The 26,912-nt window shown below is 36.5% G+C and overlaps 1 protein-coding gene across 2 annotated transcripts in view; it reads right to left on the minus strand.

Annotated features, from left to right (window-relative positions):
• LOC128660130 (mitogen-activated protein kinase kinase kinase 3) overlaps positions 1-26,912 on the minus strand; it is a 256,117-nt gene that overhangs the window by 156,285 nt on the left and 72,920 nt on the right. For both annotated transcript variants that reach the window (XM_053713777.1, XM_053713776.1), the window contains exon 2: positions 216-279. In XM_053713777.1, the coding sequence (XP_053569752.1) occupies positions 216-279 (64 nt within the window). The remainder of the gene's footprint in view (positions 1-215; positions 280-26,912) is intronic.

Genomic DNA, 26,912 nt, shown 5'->3' on the forward strand with positions numbered 1-26,912 from the left:
TAATATAATGTTATTTGCAACAAGCGAGCAAAGATTTGAGACTTATAAGTAACAATGTTGACATATTTTCAGTAGTCTGGCTCAGAGCCCAGAATGTTGCTATGTGGACAATAATTTCTGGCCAATCAATGAAAGGGGTGTATCAGTGATCAAAGCAAGGCTACAGTGTATTCATCATATATGTATGAGGCAAATAAAGGGCATTTGTAACTTACCCATGATTAAAAGAATATCAACTCCGCATTCCAAAAGACTTCTGTTTGACAGTACAGGTTCAACCTGTAAGAAAACGTAACAAAAATAAATTTCTATATTAAACAGCTAAACATCACAAAGTGTAACAATTGTCACTATAAGTGTAAATCCAATTAACTCAAATTTTGCCTGCCAAAATATTAGATGTGTATGTACCAGTATTTCTTTCTTTTAACCCTCTAGTTGCCAAAAACAGCCCTGCAAAACTTTAAAAAAAATGTTTGGAAAACAAACAACCTTCAAGTATTATCATATGTACAGTCAATATAGTAGTAACAACAATATGTAATAATTTGTTTCATAAAAAAGTGTCCAAAAATAACTTCTTTTGTTACTAATCTTATGTATTCAGTTTAAGTTATAATAATAACAATAACGTTAGACAAGTTCAATATTAAATAGTATCTGTTGGAACTACCATTGGTGCAGCAAATGCAGAGGCCCCAGGCCCCAAGTGCTGGGGGGCCATAGCAGTCAATCTATACATAGGTGTGTGCCTATGTGGTCATTAGGTGTATAGAAACTCACATAATTACACAGTACAGAGTGCTCACTAAAAACTGAGTATCATTATAAAGTGCAGCATGCTCATTATCAGTGTGTGTATATATAGATGTTCACTACTAACACATAGTGAATGAGGTAAAACCAAGTGAGTACGGATATTTCTTCTTTTTACACGTATATCAATATAAAAAACGTATTACACTATAAGTGCCCCTGTCTATCTCTATATTTTTCCAGACACTTGAGAGGGACCTCATTCTACAGGGGATCGCTCCATACAAGATGAGCTGCCGGGTCTTTTTGGTACTCAGGAACCAGTACTGCGGACTGTGTAAAAAAACTCGGCTACAAAGACTATCCATTTTAAATTAGTGTGGGACTATTAGAGATATATATATACTGTATGTACTTGTTATCTTAAAACACATATATGTAAAAAAACACTACAAAAAACCCACATTATTCTCAAAGCGCTGAACAAGTCTTTTCTTTGTAATATATATATATATAATATATATATATATATATACACACACACATATATATATATATATATATACATATATACACACAGTATATATAAATATATATATATATACACATATACACACACACACACATATATATATATATATATATATATATATATATATATACTGTATACACACACACATTATATATATATACTGTATACACATATATATAACTGTATATATATATATATATACATATATCTACTGTGTATATATATATATATATATAATATACATATATATAATATATATATATATATATATATACACACACACACACATATATATATATATATATATATTATAATACACACACACACACACATATATATAATATATATATAATATATATATAAAATATATATATATATATATATATATATATGGAGATAGCAACCCTCACAAACACAACATACAACTTTATTACAGGTATATAGATGACCTGTTGTTGGTCTGGAAGGGGTCAGAGGAAAGCATTGAATTATTTATGACTTACATAAATAACAATGATATGGGTTTGAGATTCACTCATGAAATCAATCCTGTGGAAACACATTTTCTGGATTTATCGCTCAGAGGTACCTTGGGACAAAAAGTGTCCACATGTGTGTATCAAAAACCCATAACAGGCAATACTATACTCCATGGCCAGAGCTGCCATCCAAAGCAGATAAGGTTCGCAATAGCAAAAGGCCAACTAATTAGGCTAAAGCGCAATTGCTCTGACCCCTCAGATTTCATAAAGAAGGCCAATGATCTCAAACAAAATTTGAGAAAAAGGAAATACCCCCAAAGAGATTTGGAGAAAGCAGAGGTAGTAGTAGAAGGTATTTCGAGATCAGAACTACTTAAATACAACAGAACAGAGAAAATAGGCTCTACTTGTGACAGAGTTAATTTTGTAACTGAATACAGTTCCCAATATTATGACATATGCAAAATAGTGAGAAAGAATTTTTCAATCCTTGCGGCAGATGACCAACTACAACAAGTAGTTAAAACAGGAATCAGATGCTCATACAAAAAGAGCAAGACTCTAGGGTCTATACTAGCACCTACTCAATTAAGGAAATCATCCAATACGAACAGTTCATGGCTCACACATGTAGGCATGTACAGATGTGGGAGCCACCACTGTCGTCCCTGCGAGTTTGTACAGGTCACCAAGGAGTTTGAGTCTGTAGCACATGATATCAAATATAACATACGTGCCTGTCTAAATTGCAGAACCACTCATGTCATATATCTGATAACTTGTACAGCTTGCAGAAAACAGTAAGTGGGTCTCACGTCAAGGGATGTCAACACTCGAATTAGGTTACATCTATCCACAATAAGTCAAGGTAAGGCAACCACTCCACTTGTGCAGCACTTTGCCCTAAAACATAAAAGCTCACTAGGCACCTTCAGATGGTGTGCCATTGAAAAGGTGGTGTTGCCCAAGCGGGGTGGTGACCTCGAGCGACTTTTAGCCAAAAGAGAAATCTTTTGGATTTTCAAATTAGACACTAGAGTTCGCAAAGGATTAAATTCCAGATTCGATTTAATAAACTATTGGGAATAAATCCAATGTGTGAGATAGATCTGCACATATACCACAATCCTATCCTGTCCATTCCGTTTGTGTGCCCATTCGTAATAGTAAGGATAATATTACAAGAGGTACACAATAGGACAACAGCATGATTTATCCACATATAAGGTTAGGGGAATTGAGATCTAGGTCACTCAAGGTTTATGTGTATACCCACATATCGGTTCAAAATACACAAATGTGGGTATTAATTGTTGACATTGATTAAAGGTGTAACATATCTTTTTGTTCTTCAGGATATAGTCAATTCACCCTTAGGGGAAGATAACTGGAGATTAACATATAGCAAATGCATTAACATGACAGAGAGTCAGGTCAGATAGCTATATACAAAAATAAAAGCGAAACGCAAAAATAGAAATATACAGCTTATTCTACACAGCAAACATTAAGAGGAGGGGTTTGAACCCCATTCCACTTGCTGTTGAGTGCATTTGTAATCTGCATTGTTTCATTACACTATATATGGGGTACTTTACATATAACATAAACTAACACAATAATTTTCTTACAATAACTTTGCTAATAGAAAAGAAAATAATCTTTTTCTTAATTATTAGTTAGTTTCTATGATCAATATATCGCTATAAGTAACTATGCAATTACAAAATGTGTTCCTATATATTAATTCTTGCTGGTATTTAGCAAGAGTAGCGCATTTGTGTGTTTTTAATTATCAATTAACTTAAAGCCAATAGGATTACTGTGTCTTTATTTTAAATAGCAGTAGCAAACACAGCACTATAGGCTATGACTACGGCTTAACAGCCGAAACGCGTAAGCCCAGTGCTGCGTCTACTCTGCAAAGCTGCCGATTCCTCCATCATTGTATTTATTTTAATATACGAATAAAAGTCAAGTTTTATTTTACCCTGGCGTGGATCGTATACTTCTTCTTTTGATGATCTGTGGCCATATCCTGGGATCTGACGCCAAGGTACTGCTGTGCACTGTGAGCCCTGGAAGCCAGCCAATTCGCAAATCCCCAACTGAAAGTGACGTACACCCGGGATTCTCGGGCCACCTGTGGAATACTTCCGGCTGGAGACGCTGAGGGAGGCGAAGGGTACAGAGAAGCAGCGTTCCTACACGGAACACACGGACCCTATTTTCTCGGAAGCTGGAAGATCTGAGGTGTGGGGTAAGAAAGCACATTGATAGTGCCAAAATTTATTTGTGTTACCTGAATTAAGCAACGGATACCCCAGGGATTTGAATGCGTACACATTGGCGTGGGTATTGACTGAGCTATCACAGGAAAGGCACACATAATATAAAAGTGCAAGTGGTTTGTGTGATTCGCACTCGTTCTCTTTTGTGTAACCAAGGTTTTAGGTACTAACAGGAGGTACCAGTGGAGTGCTTGAATCACCATTTTCACAGTTGCACAGCAGTTAAAATGGAGGTAAATCAGCAGCAGGGAAATATGGTACAATACAATAGAGACTATTTCTCACTTATGCCAGCAATTGAACGAGAACACAAGACTAAAGATCATGAACACATCTTTTCAGAAGACAAAGGAGTATTATCTCTTAGTTCTCTTTTTGAAATGATGGAGTCACTACTTTTGAAAGAATGCAAAGTTCAGTGGGATATCTGGACATTCGAGAAATACCTTGAGTTGGGAATGATTCCCAGAGGATTGAGACTTTTTAAATTCCCAACATTTGATGTGGATTTAAATGAAAAAGACTTTATTAAGGACTGGAATTTGACTCTAACCGATTGTTCAATGAAATTGATGAATATGTTAAAAGATCTTAAATCAAGACAGTTAATTGGGATAAAAAATGAAATCTCAGAGTTACAAACTGAGATGGATAAACGTATAAATGATCCACAGTTTGGGAAATTTGACACCATACTCAGAGGCATTGTGGCTAGGGTAAAAGTGTTGTAATGGAGAATAAGCACTCTAAGTTTCTAAGGGATAGATCAGACTATCAGACAGACACAGTATACATTCGGAACAGAAAGAAGAGGGGAGAATTTAGACGTACTCAGTTCCCTCATAAAAAACGGGCAATTGCAGACGCAGAGGTAATAAACAACAAAAAAAATTCACATTCTCAGGTAGTAACTCAGAATATTCTCTGAAGAAGGTTTAACAGAGTGCACTGCACCTGCGATTGCCTCTAATATTGAAGTCCCTTCTGCACCCCATGATTTGGCTATTACTTCTGTTACACACACAGGTCCTATGGCAAGGCCATTAGGTGGGTCATCTGTTAGACAGAAAGAAAATAAACAATTGCAACATGTAACTCACTATGAACCTATGCAGACACATAGTATACCACATGTACAGGATTCCATGCAAACTACAAATGCTCAAGGGACCGTAAACCCTGATCTTGAACAGGTATTCCCTCAGGTTTTTCGAGAAACTCAAGATCATATGGGGGGATCTCAGCAGACGCAAGGGGAAGGGTCAGGGAGATACCAACTGAGGGGCAATCGCCCACAAACCAAGTACAAATGATTCATAATGTGTTAAATCTTTCTTCCAATACACTTTCTAATGAACAAGTACAGGTGTTGTCTTTAGGACTGGGTTTTTCATCTATGAGTAATTTTAATCTGTTCCAAACTTTGTTGGATGTAAATCGCCTATTAGGAATTTAACTTTGAAAAAACATTTTGGTATGACAGACACTCCAAATGTGTGGAAGGAGCAACCTCACAGAATCAAGAGAAAGATACTCTCCATGATTTTAATGAACTCTGTGATGTGGTGACCCTACACTCCTTGGAGAATGAGTCCAGAATTCACTCTAACACTATCAGTAGGGCATCGAGTTTTAAAAACAATTCGACATTTTATCCAATAAAAATAGAGGAACTATTTTGGAAACCTTCCAACAAAGGGTTGAAACAGATTTGATTAATCTGGCCGCTACATGCACTGACATCAAACACAACCTGTCTTTAATCAAAGAAAAGCACTGAATGACCTAGAGAACAACAATAACTTGGTCATACGCACCGCAGATAAAGGCGGTGCAGTGTTGTGATGAATAGGGTCGATTATGTAGCTGAGGCCCACCGCCAATTACATAATCCACATGATTATGTCAAATTGGACAGAGATCCTACACGAGCTTACCAGTTAGAACTTAAGAATATCTTGGATGATGGTAGGGAACAGGGGTTTCTGGATGACCAGACAGTGGCATATCTTTATGTATCACATCCACGGATCCCCTGTTTCCACCATCTTCCCAAAGTTCACAAATATGTCACCAATGTACAGGGAAGGCCCATAGTGAGCGGCATTGGCTCACTTTTGGAACACCTGTCACAATGGACTGATTCGATCCTGCAGCCTTGGTGATACAATTGGCATCCCATCTGAAGGACACTAAACATGTCATCAACATTGTAGAACAGTTCAGTGGGCAAGTGGTTATATGTGGCTCACTGTGGATGTTGCCGCATTGTATTCTTCCATTCCCCACAACAAAGGACTGGAAGCAATACAATTCTTTCTGCATAATTATTCCAACTACAGTACTGATTTTCAGGCCTTTCTCTGAGAGTGATTAAGTTTCTTCTGACTCACAATTTTTTTCAATTTGAGGGGATTGCTATCTCCAGAGGTGTGGCACAGCTATGGGAGCGAAATTTGCCCCATCCTACGCCAATTTATATCTAGGCTGGTGGGAGCTGTGCCGCATCTATGGAGATAGCAACCCTCACAAACACAACATACAACTTTATTACAGGTATATAGATGACCTGTTGTTGGTCTGGAAGGGGTCAGAGGAAAGCATTGAATTTTATGACTTACATAAATAACAATGATATGGGTTTGAGATTCACTCATGAAATCAATCCTGTGGAAACACATTTTTGGATTTATCGCTCAGAGGTACCTTGGGACAAAAAGTGTCCACATGTGTGTATCAAAAACCCATAACAGGCAATACTATACTCCATGGCCAGAGCTGCCATCCAAAGCAGATAAGGTTCGCAATAGCAAAAGGCCAACTAATTAGGCTAAGCGCAATTGCTCTGACCCCTCAGATTTCATAAACAAGGCCAATGATCTTAAACAAAATTTGAGAAAAAGGAAATACCCCAAAGGGATTTGGAGAAAGCAGAGGTAGTAGTAGAAGGTATTCGAGATCAGAACTACTTAAATACAACAGAACAGAGAAAAAAGGCTCTACTTGTGACAGAGTTAATTTTGTAACTGAATACAGTTCCAATATTATGACATATGCAAAATAGTGAGAAAGAATTTTTCAATCCTTGCGGCAGATGACCAACTACAACAAGTAGTTAAAACAGGAATCAGATGCTCATACAAAAAGAGCAAGACTCTAGGGTCTATACTAGCACCCACTCAATTAAGGAAATCATCCAATACGAACAGTTCATGGCTACACATGTAGGCATGTACAGATGTGGGAGCCACCACTGTCGTCCCTGCGAGTTTGTACAGGTCACCAAGGAGTTTGAGTCTGTGGCACATGATATCAAATATGAACATACGTGCCTGTCTAAATTGCAGAACCACTCATGTCATATATCTGATAACTTGTACAGCTTGCAGGAAACAGTACGTGGGTCTCACGTCAAGGGATGTCAACTCGAATTAGGTTACATCTATCCACAATAAGTCAAGGTAAGGCAACCACTCCGCTTGTGCAACACTTTGCCCAAAAACATAAAAGCTCACTAGGCACCTTCAGATGGTGTGCCATTGAAAAGGTGGTGTTGCCCAAGCGGGTGGTGACCTCGAGCGACTTTTAGCCAAAAGAGAAATCTTTTGGATTTTCAAATTAGACACTAGAGTTCCCAAAGGATTAAATTCCAGATTCGATTTAATAAACTATTGGGAATAAATCCAATGTGTGAGATAGATCTGCACATATACCACAATCCTATCCTGTCATTCCGTTTGTGCCCATTCGTAATAGTAAGGATAATATTACAAGAGGTACACAAAAGGACAACAGCATGATTTATCCACATATAAGGTTAGGGGAATTGAGATCTAGGTCACTCAAGGTTATGTGTATACCCACATATCGGTTCAAAATACACAAATGTGGGTATTAATTGTTGATATTGATTAAAGGTGTAACATATCTTTTTGTTCTTCAGGATATAGTCAATTCACCCTTAGGGGAAGATAACTGGAGATTAACAATAGCAAATGCATTAACATGACAGAGAGTCAGGTCAGATAGCTATATACAAAAATAAAAGCGAAACGCAAAAATAGAAATATACAGCTTATTCTACACAGCAAACATTAAGAGGAGGGGTTTGAACCCCATTCCACTTGCTGTTGAGTGCATTTGTAATCTGCATTGTTTCATTACACTATATATGGGGTACTTGACATATAACATAAACTAACACAATAATTTTCTTACAATAACTTTGCTAATAGAAAAGAAATAATCTTTTTCTTAATTATTAGTTAGTTTCTATGATCAATATATCGCTATAAGTAACTATGCAATTACAAAATGTGTTCCTATATTAATTCTTGCTGGTATTTAGCAAGAGTAGCGCATTTGTGTGTTTTTAATTATCAATTAACTTAAAGCCAATAGGATTACTGTGTCTTTATTTTAAATAGCAGTAACAAACATAGCACTATAGGCTATGACTACGGCTTAACAGCCGAAACGCGTAAGCCCAGTGCTGCGTCTACTCTGCAAAGCTGCCGATTCCTCCATCGTTGTAATTATTTTAATATACGAATAAAAGTCAAGTTTTATTTTACCTGGGCGTGGATCGTATACTTCTTCTTTGATGATATATAAATATATATATATATATATATATATATATAATATATTTATATACACACACACACATATATATATATATATATATATATATATATATATGTGTATACAGTATATACATGTGTGTGTATATAAAGTATATGTATATAAATATATATTATATATATATATATATATATCATCAAAAGAAGAAGTATACGATCCACGCCAGGGTAAAATAAAACTTGACTTTTATTCGTATATTAAAATAATTACAACGATGGAGGAATCGGCAGCTTTGCAGAGTAGACGCAGCACTGGGCTTACGCGTTTCGGCTGTTAAGCCGTAGTCATAGCCTATAGTGCTATGTTTGTTACTGCTATTTAAAATAAAGACACAGTAATCCTATTGGCTTTAAGTTAATTGATAATTAAAAACACACAAATGCGCTACTCTTGCTAAATACCAGCAAGAATTAATATATAGGAACACATTTTGTAATTGCATAGTTACTTATAGCGATATATTGATCATAGAAACTAACTAATAATTAAGAAAAAGATTATTTCTTTTCTATTAGCAAAGTTATTGTAAGAAAATTATTGTGTTTGTTATGTTATATGTCAAGTACCCCATATATAGTGTAATGAAACAATGCAGATTACAAATGCACTCAACAGCAAGTGGAATGGGGTTCAAACCCCTCCTCTTAATGTTTGCTGTGTAGAATAAGCTGTATATTTCTATTTTTGCGTTTCGCTTTTATTTTTGTATATAGCTATCTGACCTGACTCTCTGTCATGTTAATGCATTTGCTATATGTTAATCTCCAGTTATCTTCCCCTAAGGGTGAATTGACTATATCCTGAAGAACAAAAAGATATGTTACACCTTTAATCAATATCAACAATTAATACCCACATTTGTGTATTTTGAACCGATATGTGGGTATACACATAAACCTTGAGTGACCTAGATCTCAATTCCCCTAACCTTATATGTGGATAAATCATGCTGTTGTCCTTTTGTGTACCTCTTGTAATATTATCCTTACTATTACGAATGGGCACACAAACGGAATGGACAGGATAGGATTGTGGTATATGTGCAGATCTATCTCACACATTGGATTTATTCCCAATAGTTTATTAAATCGAATCTGGAATTTAATCCTTTGGGAACTCTAGTGTCTAATTTGAAAATCCAAAAGATTTCTCTTTTGGCTAAAAGTCGCTCGAGGTCACCACCCCGCTTGGGCAACACCACCTTTTCAATGGCACACCATCTGAAGGTGCCTAGTGAGCTTTTATGTTTTTGGGCAAAGTTTGCACAAGCGGAGTGGTTGCCTTACCTTGACTTATTGTGGATAGATGTAACCTAATTCGAGTGTGGACATCCCTTGACGTGAGACCCACGTACTGTTTCTGCAAGCTGTACAAGTTATCAGATATATGACATGAGTGGTTCTGCAATTTAACAGGCACGTATGTTATATTTGATATCATGTGCTACAGACTCAAACTCCTTGGTGACCTGTACAAACTCGCAGGGACGACAGTGGTGGCTCCCACATTGTACATGCCTACATGTGTGAGCCATGAACTGTTCGTATTGGATGATTTCCTTAATTGAGTGGTGCTAGTATAGACCCTAGAGTCTTGCTCTTTTTGTATGAGCATCTGATTCCTGTTTTAACTACTTGTTGTAGTTGGTCATCTGCCGCAAGATTGAAAAATTCTTTCTCACTATTTTTCATATGTCATAATATTGGAACTGTATTCAGTTACAAAATTAACTCTGTCACAAGTAGAGCCTTTTTCTCTGTTCTGTTGTATTTAAGTAGTTCTGATCTCGATATACCTTCTACTACTACCTCTGCTTTCTCCAAATCTCTTTGGGGTATTTCCTTTTTCTCAAATTTTGTTTGATCATTGGCCTTGTTTATGAAATCTGAGGGGTCAGAGCAATTGCGCTTTAGCCTAATTAGTTGGCCTTTTGCTATTGCGAACCTTATCTGCTTTGGATGGCAGCTCTGGCCATGGAGTATAGTATTGCCTGTTATGGGTTTTTGATACACACATGTGGACACTTTTTGTCCCAAGGTACCTCTGAGCGATAAATCCAGAAAATGTGTTTCCACAGGATTGATTTCATGAGTGAATCTCAAACCCATATCATTGTTTTATGTAAGTCATAAATAATTCAATGCTTTCCTCTGACCCCTTCCAGACCAACAACAGGTCATCTATATACCTGTAATAAAGTTGTATGTTGTGTTTGTGAGGGTTGCTATCTCCATAGATGCGGCACAGCTCCCACCAGCCTAGATATAAATTGGCGTAGGATGGGGCAAATTTCGCTCCCATAGCTGTGCCACACCTCTGGAGATAGCAATCTCCCTCAAATTGAAAAAAATTGTGAGTCAGAAGAAACTTAATCACTCTCAGAAGAAAGGCCTGAAAATCAGTACTGTAGTTGGAATAATTATGCAGAAAGAATTGTATTGCTTCCAGTCCTTTGTTGTGGGGAATGGAAGAATACAATGCGGCAACATCCACCGTGAGCCACATATAACCACTTGCCCACTTGAACTGTTCTACAATGTTGATGACATGTTTAGTGTCCTTCAGATGGGATGCCAATTGTATCACCAAAGGCTGCAGGATCGAATCAGTCCATTGTGACAGGTGTTCCAAAAGTGAGCCATGCCGCTCACTATGGGCCTTCCCTGTACATTGGTGACATTTGAACTTTGGGAAGATGGTGGAAACAGGGGATCCGTGGATGTGATACATAAAGATATGCCACTGTCTGGTCATCCAGAAACCCCTGTTCCCTACCATCATCCAAGATATTCTTAAGTTCTAACTGGTAAGCTCGTGTAGGATCTCTGTCCAATTTGACATAATCATGTGGATTATGTAATTGGCGGTGGGCCTCAGCTACATAATCGACCCTATTCATCACAACCACTGCACCGCCTTTATCTGCGGTGCGTATGACCAAGTTATTGTTGTTCTCTAGGTCATTCAGTGCTTTTCTTTGATTAAAAGACAGGTTGTGTTTGATGTCAGTGCATGTAGCGGCCAGATTAATCAAATCTGTTTCAACCCTTTGTTGGAAGGTTTCCAAAATAGTTCCTCTATTTTGATTGGATAAAATGTCGAATTATTTTTAAAACTCGATGCCCTACTGATAGTGTTAGAGTGAATTCTGGACTCATTCTCCAAGGAGTGTAGGGTCACCACATCACAGAGTTCATTAAAATCATGGAGAGTATCTTTCTCTTGATTCTGTGAGGTTGCTCCTTCCACACATTTGGAGTCATGTCTGTCATACCAAAATGTTTTTTCAAAGTTAAATTCCTAATAAGGCGATTTACATCCAACAAAGTTTGGAACAGATTAAAATTACTCATAGGTGAAAAACCCAGTCCTAAAGACAACACCTGTACTTGTTCATTAGAAAGTGTATTGGAAGAAAGATTTAACACATTATGAATCATTTGTACTTGGTTTGTGGGCGATTGCCCCTCAGTTGGTATCTCCCTGACCCTTCCCTTGCGTCTGCTGATCCCCCCATATGATCTTGAGTTTCTCGAAAAACCTGAGGGAATACCTGTTCAAGATCAGGGTTTACGGTCCCTTGAGCATTTGTAGTTTGCATGGAATCCTGTACATGTGGTATACTATGTGTCTGCATAGGTTCATAGTGAGTTACATGTTGCAATTGTTTATTTTCTTTCTGTCTAACAGATGACCCACCTATGGCCTTGCCATAGGACCTGTGTGTGTAACAGAAGTAATAGCCAAATTATGGGGTGCAGAAGGGACTCAATATTAGAGGCAATCGCAGGTGCAGTGCACTCTGTTAAACCTTCTTCAGAGGAATTCTGAGTTACTACCTGAGAATGTGAATTTTTTTTTGTTGTATTACCTCTGCGTCTGCATTGCCCGTTTTTTTATGAGGGAACTGAGTACGTCTAAATTCTCCCCTCTTCTTTCTGTTCCGAATGTATACTGTGTCTGTCTGATAGTCTGATCTATCCCTTAGAAACTTAGAGTGCTTATTCTCCATTACAACACTTTTACCCCTAGCCACAATGCCTCTGAGTATGGTGTCAAATTTCCCAAACTGTGGATCATTTATACGTTTATCCATCTCAGTTTGTAACTCTGAGATTTCATTTTTTATCCCAATTAACTGTCTTGATTTAAGATCTTTTAACATATTCATCAATTTCATTGAACAATCGGTTAGAGTCAAATTCCAGTCCTTAATAAAGTCTTTTTCATTTAAATCCACATCAAATGTTGGGAATTTAAAAAGTCTCAATCCTCTGGGAATCATTCCCAACTCAAGGTATTTCTCGAATGTCCAGATATCCCACTGAACTTTGCATTCTTTCAAAAGTAGTGACTCCATCATTTCAAAAAGAGAACTAAGAGATAATACTCCTTTGTCTTCTGAAAAGATGTGTTCATGATCTTTAGTCTTGTGTTCTCGTTCAATTGCTGGCATAAGTGAGAAATAGTCTCTATTGTATTGTACATATTTCCCTGCTGCTGATTTACCTCCATTTTAACTGCTGTGCAACTGTGAAAATGGTGATTCAAGCACTCCACTGGTACCTCCTGTTAGTACCTAAAACCTTGGTTACACAAAAGAGAACGAGTGCGAATCACACAAACCACTTGCACTTTTTATATATGTGTGCCTTTCCTGTGATAGCTCAGTCAATACCCACGCCAATGTGTACGCATTCAAATCCCTGGGGTATCCGTTGCTTAATTCAGGTAACACAAATAAATTTTGGCACTATCAATGTGCTTTCTTACCCCACACCTCAGATCTTCCAGCTTCCGAGAAAATAGGGTCCGTGTGTTCCGTGTAGGAACGCTGCTTCTCTGTACCCTTCGCCTCCCTCAGCGTCTCCAGCCGGAAGTATTCCACAGGTGGCCCGAGAATCCCGGGTGTACGTCACTTTCAGTTGGGGATTTGCGAATTGGCTGGCTTCCAGGGCTCACAGTGCACAGCAGTACCTTGGCGTCAGATCCCAGGATATGGCCACAGATCATCAAAAGAAGAAGTATACGATCCACGCCAGGGTAAAATAAAACTTGACTTTTATTCGTATATTAAAATAAATACAATGATGGAGGAATCGGCAGCTTTGCAGAGTAGACGCAGCACTGGGCTTACGCGTTTCGGCTGTTAAGCCGTAGTCATAGCCTATAGTGCTGTGTTTGCTACTGCTATTTAAAATAAAGACACAGTAATCCTATTGGCTTTAAGTTAATTGATAATTAAAAACACACAAATGCGCTACTCTTGCTAAATACCAGCAAGAATTAATATAGGAACACATTTTGTAATTGCATAGTTACTTATAGCGATATATTGATCATAGAAACTAACTAATAATTAAGAAAAAGATTATTTCTTTTCTATTAGCAAAGTTATTGTAAGAAAATTATTGTGTTAGTTTATGTTATATGTAAAGTACCCCATATATAGTGTAATGAAACAATGCAGATTACAAATGCACTCAACAGCAAGTGGAATGGGGTTCAAACCCCTCCTCTTAATGTTTGCTGTGTAGAATAAGCTGTATATTTCTATTTTTGCGTTTCGCTTTTATTTTTGTATATAGCTATCTGACCTGACTCTCTGTCATGTTAATGCATTTGCTATATGTTAATCTCCAGTTATCTTCCCCTAAGGGTGAATTGACTATATCCTGAAGAACAAAAAGATATGTTACACCTTTAATCAATGTCAACAATTAATACCCACATTTGTGTATTTTGAACCGATATGTGGGTATACACATAAACCTTGAGTGACCTAGATCTCAATTCCCCTAACCTTATATGTGGATAAATCATGCTGTTGTCCTATTGTGTACCTCTTGTAATATTATCCTTACTATTACGAATGGGCACACAAACGGAATGGACAGGATAGGATTGTGGTATATGTGCAGATCTATCTCACACATTGGATTTATTCCCAATAGTTTATTAAATCGAATCTGGAATTTAATCCTTTGCGAACTCTAGTGTCTAATTTGAAAATCCAAAAGATTTCTCTTTTGGCTAAAAGTCGCTCGAGGTCACCACCCCGCTTGGGCAACACCACCTTTTCAATGGCACACCATCTGAAGGTGCCTAGTGAGCTTTTATGTTTTAGGGCAAAGTGCTGCACAAGTGGAGTGGTTGCCTTACCTTGACTTATTGTGGATAGATGTAACCTAATTCGAGTGTTGACATCCCTTGACGTGAGACCCACTTACTGTTTTCTGCAAGCTGTACAAGTTATCAGATATATGACATGAGTGGTTCTGCAATTTAGACAGGCACGTATGTTATATTTGATATCATGTGCTACAGACTCAAACTCCTTGGTGACCTGTACAAACTCGCAGGGACGACAGTGGTGGCTCCCACATCTGTACATGCCTACATGTGTGAGCCATGAACTGTTCGTATTGGATGATTTCCTTAATTGAGTAGGTGCTAGTATAGACCCTAGAGTCTTGCTCTTTTTGTATGAGCATCTGATTCCTGTTTTAACTACTTGTTGTAGTTGGTCATCTGCCGCAAGGATTGAAAAATTCTTTCTCACTATTTTGCATATGTCATAATATTGGGAACTGTATTCAGTTACAAAATTAACTCTGTCACAAGTAGAGCCTATTTTCTCTGTTCTGTTGTATTTAAGTAGTTCTGATCTCGAAATACCTTCTACTACTACCTCTGCTTTCTCCAAATCTCTTTGGGGGTATTTCCTTTTTCTCAAATTTTGTTTGAGATCATTGGCCTTCTTTATGAAATCTGAGGGGTCAGAGCAATTGCGCTTTAGCCTAATTAGTTGGCCTTTTGCTATTGCGAACCTTATCTGCTTTGGATGGCAGCTCTGGCCATGGAGTATAGTATTGCCTGTTATGGGTTTTTGATACACACATGTGGACACTTTTTGTCCCAAGGTACCTCTGAGCGATAAATCCAGAAAATGTGTTTCCACAGGATTGATTTCATGAGTGAATCTCAAACCCATATCATTGTTATTTATGTAAGTCATAAATAATTCAATGCTTTCCTCTGACCCCTTCCAGACCAACAACAGGTCATCTATATACCTGTAATAAAGTTGTATGTTGTGTTTGTGAGGGTTGCTATCTCCATATATATATATATATATATATATATATATATATTATATTATATTATATAATATATGTGTGTGTGTGTGTGTATATATATATATATATATATATATATGTGTGTGTGTGTATATATATATATATATATATATATATATATGTATTATATATATATATATATATACACAGTAGATATATGTATATATATATATATACAGTATATATATATGTGTATACAGTATATATATATATATATGTGTGTGTGTATACAGTATATATATATATATATATATATATATATATATATATATATGTGTGTGTGTGTGTATATGTGTATATATATATATATATATTATATACTGTGTGTATATATGTATATATATATATATATATATGTGTGTGTGTATATATATATATATATATATATATATATATTACAAAGAAAAGACTTGTTCAGCGCTTTGAGAATAATGTGGGTTTTTTGTAGTGTTTTTTTACATATATGTGTTTTAAGATAACAAGTACATACAGTATATATATATCTCTAATAGTCCCACACTAATTTAAAATGGATAGTCTTTGTAGCCGAGTTTTTTTACACAGTCCGCAGTACTGGTTCCTGAGTACCAAAAAGACCCGGCAGCTCATCTTGTATGGAGCGATCCCCTGTAGAATGAGGTCCCTCTCAAGTGTCTGGAAAAATATAGAGATAGACAGGGGCACTTATAGTGTAATACGTTTTTTATATTGATATACGTGTAAAAAGAAGAAATATCCGTACTCACTTGGTTTTACCTCATTCACTATGTGTTAGTAGTGAACATCTATATATACACACACTGATAATGAGCATGCTGCACTTTATAATGATACTCAGTTTTTAGTGAGCACTCTGTACTGTGTAATTATGTGAGTTTCTATACACCTAATGACCACATAGGCACACACCTATGTATAGATTGACTGCTATGGCCCCCCCAGCACTTGGGGCCTGGGGCCTCTGCATTTGCTGCACCAATGGTAGTTCCAACAGATACTATTTAATATTGAACTTGTCTAACGTTATTGTTATTATTATAACTTAAACTGAATACATAAGATTAGTAACAAAAGAAGTTATTTTTGGACACTTTTTTATGAAACAAATTATTACATATTGTTGTTACTACTATATTGACTGTACATATGATAATACTTGAAGGTTGTTTGTTTTCCAAACATTTTTTTTAAAGTTTTGCAGGGCTGTTTTTGGCAACTAGAGGGTTAAAAGAAAGAAATACTGGTACATACACATCTAATATTTTGGCAGGCAAAATTTGAGTTAATTGGATTTACACTTATAGTGACAATTGTTACACTTTGTGATGTTTAGCTGTTTAATATAGAAATTTATTTTTGTTACGTTTTCTTACAGGTTGAACCTGTACTGTCAAACAGAAGTCTTTTGGAATGCGGAGTTGATATTCTTTTAATCATGGGTAAGTTACAAATGCCCTTTATTTGCCTCATACATATATGATGAATACACTGTAGCCTTGCTTTGATCACTGATACACCCTTTCATTGATTGGCCAGAAATTATTGTCCACATAGCAACATTCTGGGCTCTGAGCCAGACTACTGAAAATATGTCAACATTGTTACTTATAAGTCTCAAATCTTTGCTCGCTTGTTGCAAATAACATTATATTAAGATCACAGACAAATAACAAAAGTGAAAAAAAATATTTTATTTTGTAAAGTGTGTAAATATTGTTTTTAATTGTGATCGATTATTTACCCATGTACTTAAAGTGAAAGTAAATCCTAGCGTTTTACAAACGCTAGAATTTACTATTGAAACAAATAAAGGGCACTTTCATTCATGAAATATAAGATACTTCATGTAGAAAGCTCCTTTATTTGATTCAATCGATCGCCACTCTTAGCTCTTACAGCAAAACATTTTTTTGGCTAAGAGGTGACGTTTTCACCTCTTAGCCAATAGCCGTGTGGTATATCCGGCTCCCATGGGCGCAAAGCCGGATTTACCGCACGGCTATTGGCTAAGAGGTGAAAACGTCACCTCTTAGCCAAATTTTTTTTTTAGCCATGGGCTGCTGTAAGAGCTAAGAGTATCGATCGATTGAATCAAATAAAGGAGCTTTCTACATGAAGTATCTTACACTTCATGAATGAAAGTGCCATTTATTTGTTTCAATAGTAAATCCTAGCATTTGTAAAATGCTAGGATTTACTTTCACTTTAAAGTGATGGTAAACTTTCCACTTTTAATAATCAGATTTGGAATGGAAACAATATTTTAGATGGAGTTTAATTAATCGGTTGTAAAGAAGATTCTCTTTAACTTACTTTTTAATATAGACATGAAATTCAAATACCCTGCGCTCTGGCTGCCAACTTCAAAATTATTTTTTTTTGTGTGAGTTAACAGTTTGAACTGTTCTCCAATCAGCGATCTTGATACAACAATAGTGCCGTACGACTGAAGTGCTTATTGGAGAACAGTTCAAACCTTAAGCTCACAAAAAAAATTTACTTTTTAAGTGACACCCAACCAGTGTGTGCAATAGTAGTCAGTAAAGGCAGAGGAGTGGGTTTTTCTGCTGTCACTCAGCTCTGCCTGTATGTCTAACCATGAATGTCTAATTATGACTTTACAAGGGACACTGAACCCAATTTTTTTTCTTTCCTGATTCAGTAAGAGCATGCAATTTTAAGCAACTTTCTAATTTGTTCCTATTATCAATTTTTCTTTGTTCTCTTGCTTTCTTTATTTGAAAAAGAAGGCATCTAAGCTATTTTTTGTTCAGAACCCTGGGCAACACTTGTTTATTGGTGGGTGAATGTATCCACCAATCAGCAAGCACAACCCAGGTTGTTCACCAAAAATGGGCCAGCATCTTAACTTACATTCTTGCTTTTCAAATAAAGATACCAGGAGAATGAAGAAAATTTGATAATAGGAGTAAATTAGAAAGTTACTTAAAATTGCATGCTCTATTGGAATCACGAAAGAAAAATTTTGGGTTCAGTGTCCCTTTAAGGTTTTTTTTAAATATTGTAACATATTTTCCTTTACTCTGCAAAAATAAAAATAAAAGACAAAAAGAAAGCTAAAATAAAAAGAAATACATATAACTAAATGTATTTTTGTTTTATGAGTTCTTTACAAAGTGCAGAATGTACATTTTGTTGGTGGGAATCTGTCTCAGGGCAGAATGTACATTCTGTGTTGTTTCACTAAAGCCAACTGGATGCAAACCGTTTCCTCACACAAATCTGATCCCAGATTTCTACCACATACCGTACACGTGGGAGTCCGGCCAGCAACGCAAAAGGACAGTTGTGTTTGTGTTTTACTGCTGAAATACTTTTTTTTTTCCATAATTGTTGGGCCCTGGTACAGCAGTAAAACGAGAACAGAACTGTTATTGATGTTTTTTATTAGCTGCCTGGCAACTTCAGATGATCTTAACACTTTTATTGAAAGACTTAAGGTTAACTGTTGATAGACATTAATAGACATTATCACAGAATTTGATTCCAATACAAACTGCATTAGGCTTTAAAAGACATCAAATTGTAATAACAAATTCTATTTAATTACTGCACTTCGTTTTTAAACAAATTACATTTCCATAAAACCTAATTCCCCCCAACCCCCATAATTCAGATAGAACATACCATTTTAAACAATGTACTTCTATTATCAAATTTTCTTTGTTTTCTTGTTATCCTTTGTTGAAAAGCAGGAAGGCAAGTTCAGGAGTGTGCACGTGTTTGTTGCAAAACTGCTGCCATTTAGTGCTGCAACGTTATACATTAACAAGAGCACTAGATGGCAGCACTATTTCCTGTCATGTGGTGCCCCAGACAAGTGCACGCTACCTATCTTGGCATCTCTTCAACAAAGACTAACGTATGAAAAAAGCAAATTTGATACAAGAAGTAAATTGGAAAGTTGTTAAAAAATATAAATAGTGGGTTTCCTACAAAAGTCTGAAATCTTGGTAGTCAATGAGCGACCTGAGCTCATCAATGTACTCCAAAGTAACTGCCCGATCAAGTTAGCACAACACTCCATAAAATATTTGGGGATCCAAATCACTAATGATATAAAGGAAACAATAGAAATCAATTACAAAAACATTAGGGATGAGATCATAAAAGACTTAACTAACTGGAAAAATAAGATCTCATGGATGGGACGAATTGGGGTGTTTAAGATGAATATCTTGCCGAGGGTGTTGTATGTAATGCAGACTATACCAATCTCACCAGCGACACCATATGTCCAACAGATTCAAAAAGCAATAGAAACTTATATATGGAATGGCATTAAACCGAGAATCAGAAAACACACCACTATCTACCTAGAAAAGATGGAGGCCTCGGCGTGCCTTTACTGAAGGAATATCAGAGAACTATCTCTTTGCAGAGGCTGGTAGAATGGGGTCAAAACATGCGTAACAAAGCATGGGTTCAAATCGATAATGACATTTTGCGACATGGAAACGTAGGGGCGCTGGCCTGGATCTCAGCCAGGAACAGGCCGCCTAACATAACACAATACCCTCTGATACGGGAAGTGTTTGAGGAGTGGGACAAGATAATCATTAAAGAACCACACATATCCACATTCCATTCACCGAACACCCCAATCAGAGAAAACCCAGACCTGGGTATGGAATATAGGCCACACGCATCGGGCGAATTTCACACTCTAGCAGACACCTCTATAACCAACATTTTGCAACAGGGAAAGCTTATAACACAGGCCGAACTATCAGAATGGGCACCCGAGATCTTTGAGTCGTGGTTCAGAGTAGCTCAAATGCAACACTACATAGAAACGTACAAAGACAAAACAGCGCTGTCCAGACAAAGAACATTTTACGAGACGCTATGCACTATGACACAAACCCCGACACATCTAATCTCACAGATATACAAAGCCCTATTGACAAAGGGGGGGAATTATTCTACCATCCTACACTACAGCATGGCAGACTGACCTGGGTCAAGAAATAGAAGCGAAGGACTGGATTAAAATCTTTGAGAAGGCTAAAAAGGCCTCAGTCTCAATGAAAATACAAGAAACACATTACAAACTGTTAAGCAGATGGTACATGACACCTCAACGACTTCATAAAATCTACCCACACGTAGAAGGGGGATGCTGGAGGGGATGTGGGGAGGGGGGTTCACTCTTGCATATCTGGTGGGAATGCCCACATATACAACCTTACTGGGAGGAGGTACTAGGAGAAATTAGTAAAAAACTAGGAGTCATAATTCAACCACAACCCTCATACCTGATATACCACGGGCTGCCCAAATTGGTAGGGGAAGGCAAATACCTGCTCCTTTTATTGATGTTAAATGGAGCAAAGGGTCTAATACCTACCCACTGGAATACCCAATGGTATAGACCCTGAGGTTCAGTCCCAAAGCTTATGTTTAACTGTTAATAAGATTGTTAATAAACAGCGAGCAAATTAGCTGGCTGAAGCAAGCTCCGGAATAAGGACTCACGTCCATACAAGATAAACAGAAAAGAGAAACCGACTATATAGCAAGGAACATAAACTATGAACAACCTCTCAGGATATAGACACTTTGTATTAGACATTTCCTTATTACTGTTTCTAACGCTATATCTGTGAAAGAAGAAATGTATGTACCGATTAAGTTGTTCCTAATTTCTCTTCAATAAAGCTTGTTTTAAAACTTAAAAAAAAATAAAAAAATATAAATAGTGGGTTTCATGTTCCTTTAACCCTTGCAAAGTTAAAGTTGCACATCAAGGTGCAATGCATTGTGGTTACGGAAAAAGACAGTACATAAGCCAATGAGGAGAAGCATAGTTTGTTTCCACCAATCAACGCCTGTATCAGATGAACAGAATAAGACAAAGATTGGCAAATTTATTTAGTTTGTGCTTCTTACTTTCTTGCATTCCGTGATACTTTTTTTATACTAGATAATTGTATTGTCAGGAGTAATTTATGTCTTCAAGAATGTTTTTAATAAGGACCAGTCAACACAGTAGATTTGCATAATCAACAAATGCAAGATAACAAGAGAATGCAATAGCACTTAGTCTGAACTTCAAATGAGCAGTAGATTTTTTTCTGACAATTTTAAAAGTTATGTCTTTTTCCACTCCCCTTGTACCATGTGACAGCCATCAGCCAATCACAAATGCATACACGTACCATGTGACAGCCATCAGCCATTCACAAATGCATACACACTTATTCTTGCACATGCTCAGTAGGAGCTGGTGACTCAAAAAGTTTAATATAAAAAAAACTGTGCACATTTTGTTAATGGAAGTAAATTGGAAAGTTGTTTAAAATAGCATGCCCTATCTGAATAATGAAAGTTTAATTTTGATTGAGTGTCCCTTTAAAGTGAATATGTGGGACTCAGCTATTCCCTTTATATGTTTACATCTATGACATTTAACATAGGGTGTTGATCACAAACATTTATAAAATATCTACTGAAGAAAAACATTATTGAAGTCCATGAGTTTTTTGTAGATAAATCTTTTGATAAACATTTCTACAGGATTGTCATTTATAAAAACCAATACAGCAGTAGGTTGTTACAGAAGGGAAAGCAGAGACATAGAGAACGCCCCTATTACTTTCTTTTATTACCTTAGATATAAATGTAATGTCCCTTTAAGCATTTGATTAAAATCTTAAATAAATCATTTCTTACAATCGGACTTTGACCAAAGTACATTGTTAAAACGTTAATTAATAAGATCAGGTCTGATTTGCCCAAATTTACTTTTAACAACTATTTACGCAATTACTTGCCATTTCCTCTTAATAAGTATAGAACTACATAAAAAAGTTGGCCACATTTGTATAATATTCTGTATGACAGTAAATGGGAAGGAAATTCTGCTTGTGTTTTACAGTAATTGCAGATCACTAGCAGATTAACTAGGCCAAGTAAACATCAAGATAATGTCTTGTTTTGTTAATAAAAAAAAAAAATCAGACCAGATTCTTTTTGGGGGAAAAAAAAATCTCTTTTCCAAAAATTAAATTATGGTTAATGAGGGTTTAAGAATATTAGGATTTGGAAAAATAAGGATATTATAAAAAAAATTGGAGAAGCAATGAGCATGAAGGAAATGCTGGTTTTATTGAAACAAGTATGGCTCCTCAAGAGGGGAGAACGAAAGAGGGGAGGAACCAGTTTTAATTGTCTTTCCAGTATATTTTGCTCGATATGTTAAAGGAATACTGAACCCAATTTTTTTCGTCCATGATTCACATAGAAAGTTGCTGAAAATTGCATGCTCTAATTTACTCCCATTATCACTTTTTCTTCATTCTCTTGGTATCTTTATTTGAAAAAGCAGGAATGTAGGGTTACAAGCCGGCCCATCTTTGGTTCAGCACCTGGGTAGCACTTGCTGATTGGTGGATAAATGCATACACCTATCAGCAAGCGCTATCCGGGGGTTCTGAACCAAAAATGGGCCGGCTCGTAAGCTTACATCCCTGCTTTTTCAAATAAAGAAACAAAGAGAACAAAGAAAAATTTAGAATAGGAGTAAATTAGAAAGTTGCTGAAAATTGCTACTCTATCTGAATCATGAAAGAACAAAATTGGGTTCAGTATCCCTTTAAGATATGTATTAAATTGTATGTTTTGTTGTATTAATAAAAATAATAATAAAAAAACACAGAATTTTACACTACAAATTCCCTTTTGCTTATTAGGATAAACCAAGAAAATGCCAGACTTGTAGCTATTATTTAAAGTTTCACCGTTTTAATTTTCTCTCACAACAGGGACAATGTTTATGTATTTCTTCTGCACTCACAATTCACAATTATTGTGTTCTCCTAATAGATTATAAATCATTATTTCAATTGAAGAAAAGTGAGCATATGCTAAGGGGATCTATGTTTAAAGAGTACAGATGTTAAAAAAAAGTCATGCATTTTACTTCAATGAAGACCATATTTATAGCATCTGTATTTCTCCTGGTGCCTCCTCTACCCTATTTGTACCCAGAAATGGCCATATACATCCAACAACTTACCCATCTCATAGAACTGTCTCACCCCCCCTGTAACCAGTCTATAATACTGTGCCCCATATCACCCCAACTCCACCCCTGAGCTGCACTTTTTCCACCACCAAGGTCATAGAGTTCCCTAGTAGAATACTGTGAGGTATGGAATACATACTAAGATATTCTATGGAAAAGAAGGGATATGTTAGCCAGGTTCAAGCAAGTAGATTTGCTTATATTTATGTACTTATTTTTCTCATCCACTTTTCCTATTCAACGTAACAATTAGGCATGGTTAAGTAACCCTTTCAGCTTCATCATACTATATTTCTGTGAGTGGGTTGCCTAACACAGTATTTCAAACCAAGTTTATTGTGTAAAAACTGTTTAGAAAGGCTGAACACTTTGTAAGTGATTCTATTTTTTATCATCATGAAGAAAGAAAAAAAAGGTGACATATTACAAGAATTATTAGCAGGTCCTGTTCAGAAGTCTTATTAGCTGCAGTTAAAGCAAAATAAGAAGATTTATAAAGATAAACATAAAACTAAAAGTCATGGGTGCATTTTAAATTTGGTTAAAACCCAATGTGCAGATGAAGCAAGTGTCAGATGCCCGTGCATACAGCCTATCTACATATGCTCAGTGGCCTGTGTGCGCAAGAAGAAATGTAAGTAAAAACTATTCTACTTTAGCACGTACTGCTGTATGCACATAGGAAATTATCCCCCAGACAATATCACCAAGTTGTCAATAAAAGGTATTTCTTGATATAACTTAAACAATTCACAGGAATTATATATAGACTTTTGATTCTTTGGAAACTTTAAAACTTTTTTGTGTGTCTGAGATTCTGTATTTGTGACAAATACTAATTCCATAGTACAACAAAGACACTAATTTTCTGATCGGACTTATTATTATTAATAAATATTATTAGCAGAATTAAAAAAAAAACACCAATTATGCCGAAAAGTGGACAATTTGATATATTACCCAGTATATAATTGTAAATATTGTTATACCCTTTAAAAGGACCTTATAGTGCAAACATGACATGATATTATTTGTTAAAGCATTCCATTTTACCAATAGCAACACTCCAGTATTCCGTGATTAACCAATGCAAATGGCTTAAACTCATAGTTAAAGTACTGCTCAGGAGCTGCAGAGAATTGCTGGTGCCAAGTAGAAACGGCCAGTGAGCCAATCAGCAGTGATAGTTACACAATCCAGCTTTATGACTATTGGTGCTGCTTTCCTAACCATTCTTATACACTCAGGACCAGCAGTTCTCGTCAGCTCCAGAGTATTAATTTAACTATGTGTTTAACCCACTTGTGGGGGGGGGGGGGGGGTTGCAGGGTCACTGATGCTAAAATGGCATGCTCTAATGAACCTAAGCCTTTTTTTGCACTATAAAGTCCCTTTAAGCAGGCAGAAGGAATGTCTGGGATCACAGTCTGTGTACATCACGGCCATTTTTATTTGCTTTGCAAGTAAAAGTATCCTCTATATTTTGGCTACAGAAGTGCTGTGGTTCAGCTCCAGACCACTGTCTGGGTCATTTGAGGTAATAAAAAAACCCAAGGATAATAGTTTAAGAAGCATAGTTCTTACAAGGATGTAAAAAAGAATTGTATTGTGTTCCAGAGGCACTCACTATCTTTACGCACAGAGTTATTTTCCCCAGGCTAATACTCCTATACAGTGAAAGCAGCAGATTAACAGAATCCTCTGCTCCCATCACTCCTGACCTTTATATAACAGTGCAAAATGCCTTTCTACCATCTCCTCGGTTACCTAAAGCTGAACATGTCCGTTCTTGCATCCCTGTACTCTCTTTCTGCCCCACTCTGCAAATCCCTTCATAGATGCATATTTATTGTGCTGGGAACGGGCAATGTTTCCTGCCAGCAAACGTGTCCTCCTGCATTCAGCGCTTGTGCTCTTTGCCCATATTTATCATTGCCCAAGTTTTTATTTGTCCAGCATTTTAGCCAATTACTACTGTCTCATAAATAACTCCACAGGAGTGAGCACAAGGTTATCTATATGGCAAACATGAACTAGCATTGTTTGGCTGTGAAAAACTAATAAAATGCACTGAAATAAGAGGCGGTCTGCTAGGGCTTAGACATAGGCAAACATTTAGATTTTTAGAATTTATAAAGTATATTATTATAACCCTGGTGGTTGTACAAAGCTGGAGAATGGGTAGTAAAGGCTTTATCTATCTTTTTAAACAATAAAAAAATTAAGTAGACTGTCCCTTTAAGTTCACCACCTCTGAGTCGGCACATGTCTTAAGAAGCAGACTGATACTTGTTAACGTCTGTATTCAGGATGCAAGAGCAAGCCTGCCCCACACCGGCTCAAAACCAGCTATTGTCGCTTGACAAATTTAGTCAATTGACTTCCACTTTCCAAAAAATTACGTTAAAAGTATTTGATCTTTAAAGGCACATGATACCCATATGTTAAATTACTTGAAAGTGATGCAGCATAGCTGTAAAAAGCAAAGTAGAAAATAACATCTTTATGTAAAAAAAGGAAGATATTATACTTCAAAACATCCTCACATCCCATTGTAAAAGGGCCAATCAGAATGCTAGTCCCAGGACTTGCTTGGAAGTGTGCATCTGGCATGTGCAGGCACCATCATGTTATTTTCCTACTCACTTTATGGATGTTTGCTATGAAATCCCAGGAGATCACAGAAAAGCATGACCACAGCACTGCTGATGGGTAATCGTTTTGTTTTGTTTTTTCAACGTGCAGCTGGACAGTAGCTGAAGGATCACATACTCTTGTGAGCTGAAGACATTTTGAGGTAAAATATCTTCCTTTTACACATAGAGATGGTCATACAATATTTTCATATCAGTTACTCTGCATCACTTTCAAGTGGGTATTATGTCCCTTTAAATCAGTATGTTTCAAACTCATTTACAAATAAATACCCCAGAGTCAGCTGCTTCTATACAAGTGTTCTGTCTTTCCTCTGAAAGCATGTCATTTTTTTTGTTAGCATTTGAAATGGTTTGCAGGATC

This window comes from Bombina bombina, chromosome 5 (assembly GCF_027579735.1).
Source record: "Bombina bombina isolate aBomBom1 chromosome 5, aBomBom1.pri, whole genome shotgun sequence".
NCBI classification, from domain to species: Eukaryota; Metazoa; Chordata; class Amphibia; order Anura; family Bombinatoridae; genus Bombina; species Bombina bombina.